Genomic DNA, 3,010 nt, shown 5'->3' on the forward strand with positions numbered 1-3,010 from the left:
TTCATTAGCATACGTAAAATCGTAAATAAGGGGAAAAAAAAAAACCTTTTATACATTCAATTTTGAGCAATTTAGACCCATTCCAATAGTTCATCAAATACTACCTAGCTTTTTTACTTAATAATACTTACTTTTGGCATAAACAATTTGTATATCAATGATTATAAACAATTTGTTCTTAATTTTATAATGATGATAATTTGTTCATCTTTAATAATACTTACTTTTGGCATAAAACTTTATAAATAAGAATTCTATGTCGGCATAAAACACCAAAGCATATAATTTAACCAAATATTGACAAGAGCAAACTCATTTTAACAAACGTTACAAAAACCCATATATTTTCCGTACAAAATTCTGGGTTGCTTTATACCTTCCAAAATTCAAGAGTCCCTAATATCTTCTGTTTGCTTCAAGATCTTACTACAACCAGTAGTTCATTTGGAGTACTACATTAGTAGTACATACACTTACAAAAATTTAGCGTACTTCTCGATTTTTCGGAGTCTAATGAAGAAATTAATCATATATATATATAAACATATATAGAAGGGGTAATATATATATTAAACATAATAATAATATTATGGAACCTTAGTCTTAATCATTTGGTAAGACTTCATTGGTTAACTCCATATATAACTACTAATCAGATGTTCAAATTCTTTAAATTAAATTCTAAACATGAATTTAAAGGCAAGACGATTTAGGCACAACTAAACTAGCTGATCCAGTTCAGGTTCCGGTTCCAGTTCTCTGGTCAGAATTATAAACAAGGTCAGAAATCTTGGGCCGTAACTTCTCCTTCCAAAACTCATGACTAGGCCCGACATCTTTTTCCCTCTTTCTAACCTGTACAACCACTAAATCCTCCGTGAGCCTATGAACTTCCACCACCACACCAAAATCCCCATTTTGTCCCTCCACTCTAACCCCCATTCCACACCTCATCCTCTCCACCTCCACCTCTTCAATCCCACGCGCCGCCTCTTCCACCCTCTCCACCACCGTCTCCGCAGCCTCTTTCGATAAAAACGTCTCCCAACAATTCTCCTTATCCCTTTCACCCTTCATAAACAACCCGGATAAATTAAACCCGGGCGAAAACGAGATCAAATCAAATGCATTTAAAAATCTACAACTTTCCTTCTCTTCTATAAACCCACCACAACTCTCCCTCTCAACTTCCTCCTCCTTTTCGTCATCATCGAAATAAAACGACGCTAAATCAACCTTATTGTTTTTTTCGTCGCCTTTCTTAAACCAAGGGTCGTCGGTAATCTGTTGAATTGAATATCGATTTGAAGGATTAACATCCAAGAGATGGGATAACAGATTTTTTAACTCGGGTGACATAAACCGCGGACATCGAAATTCACCGCGGTAAATTTTTCGATACAAATTCATCAAATTCGTATCATTAAAGGGTAAATAACCCGCGGTTAAAACAAATAGGATGATTCCACACGACCATATATCGACCTTCGCGCCGTCGTACCCTTTTTTCGCGAGAATTTCGGGTGCGACATAAGCAGGAGTTCCACACATTGTGTGTAACATTTCGTCTGGTCGGGTCTGATCTTTTACCGTGCTGAGCCCGAAATCGGTGATTTTTAAATCCCACTTGTCGTCTAATAAAAGATTTTCGGGTTTCAGATCGCGGTGATACACACCGCGAGAATGACAGTACCCGACAGCGGAGATCAGCTGGTGGAAATACCGCCGGCTGAGATCTTCGCTGAATCGGCCTTTCGAGACCTTCGCGAAGAGCTCACCGCCCTTCGCGAAGTCCATGATGAAGAAGATTTTTGATTTGGTGGCGAGGACCTCGTGGAGGCGGATGATGTGGGGGTGGCGCAATCTGCGCATAATAGACACTTCTCTTTTCACGTGTGCCGTAAGGTTACCCTTGTAAATTTTTTGTTTGCTAACAGCTTTGACAGCCACGCTCTTTCCATTGCGGAGGTCTCGGCCGTGGTAGACTTTAGCGAAGCCGCCTCGGCCGAGGAGTCTCCCCAGCTCGTATTTGCCGAATAAGACGGGTTTTTGTTCGGCTGCGGTGACCGCGGTGGAGGAAAGAGTTTCATTGTTATTAATCTCCGGCATGGTTTCCAGAGATCCGGTGAGAATTGGGATTTTTTAGATTGGAATTCCAGTCTTCCGACTGGGTTTACAATAATTTATGAAGGGTAATGATATATGAAACCCTTACGACGGGTAAATAAAGGATATAATTTTGAAATTGAGAGGATATAATTTTGAAATTGAGAGGGAGTAAGATTTAATTTGAAGGAATTGAGAATAGCTTTTGTATTTCAGGAGTTTTTGAGGAGGAGAGAGAAAAGGATGATTTTTTGGGTTGAAAAGTGATAAGCAAATCACAAGTGTGGGAGTAGGAGGAGCTATTTATACAGAATGGCAAGGTAGGAAGTGTAGAGAGCGTGACATCAGTTGGGAAACTTAATTTATATTATTCAGTTAGTCGTTAATAGCTAAATAGTTAAGGTATCTTAAAGATAATTTATTACGGAGTACTCCGTATTTTGTGTTTGACTTTCCACAATATATCACCTCCATCACCATATGATCAATAGCTGAAATAGCTAGCCTCCTCAAAATTAGAAGGCAATGAAGATTTAAATTTGTTAATTTTTATTAGGTGTGTTTTGACATGGCCAAAAATCAAAATCTATTTTCATACTCATGTTTCTCATGTCACCATTGATGACATTTTTATCTAAAACAAAATTATCATCATACACCTAAGCATTAAATTACTGAGAACTTTGTTTTTTATTTAATTTTTACATAAGTATCCCCATTAATAAAAAAAAGTCAAGGATAGAAAAGTTGGTCATACTTCGTATTTGGTAATTAATTACATTATTGGTGATATGATGTATCATGTGAGATTTTGTGTGATTTATTTCATGATATAGTTTATGTAGAATCTTTGTAACTCCACAGTCCTTCTGTCTTTAGAATTTCATCCTCTTTGAATAGTTTT

General features: G+C 37.3%; 1 protein-coding gene across 1 annotated transcript; it reads right to left on the bottom strand.

The window, feature by feature from the left end:
• Window positions 1–511: 511 nt before the first annotated feature.
• On the bottom strand, window positions 512–2,467 carry LOC110690646 (CBL-interacting serine/threonine-protein kinase 14-like). Its single transcript, XM_021867498.1, has one exon. The coding sequence runs from the start codon at window positions 2,107–2,109 to the stop codon at window positions 739–741; it is 1,371 nt and encodes a 456-aa protein (XP_021723190.1). The 5' UTR covers window positions 2,110–2,467; the 3' UTR covers window positions 512–738.
• Window positions 2,468–3,010: the final 543 nt, after the last annotated feature.

Source organism: Chenopodium quinoa, unplaced genomic scaffold (genome assembly GCF_001683475.1).
Source record: "Chenopodium quinoa cultivar QQ74 unplaced genomic scaffold, ASM168347v1, whole genome shotgun sequence".
Classification (NCBI taxonomy): domain Eukaryota; kingdom Viridiplantae; phylum Streptophyta; class Magnoliopsida; order Caryophyllales; family Amaranthaceae; genus Chenopodium; species Chenopodium quinoa.

Bases quoted from the DNA above. Each gene is read 5' to 3' on its own strand.
- LOC110690646 (XM_021867498.1), bottom strand. From the start codon at position 2,109: ATGCCGGAGATTAATAACAATGAAACTCTTTCCTCCACCGCGGTCACC.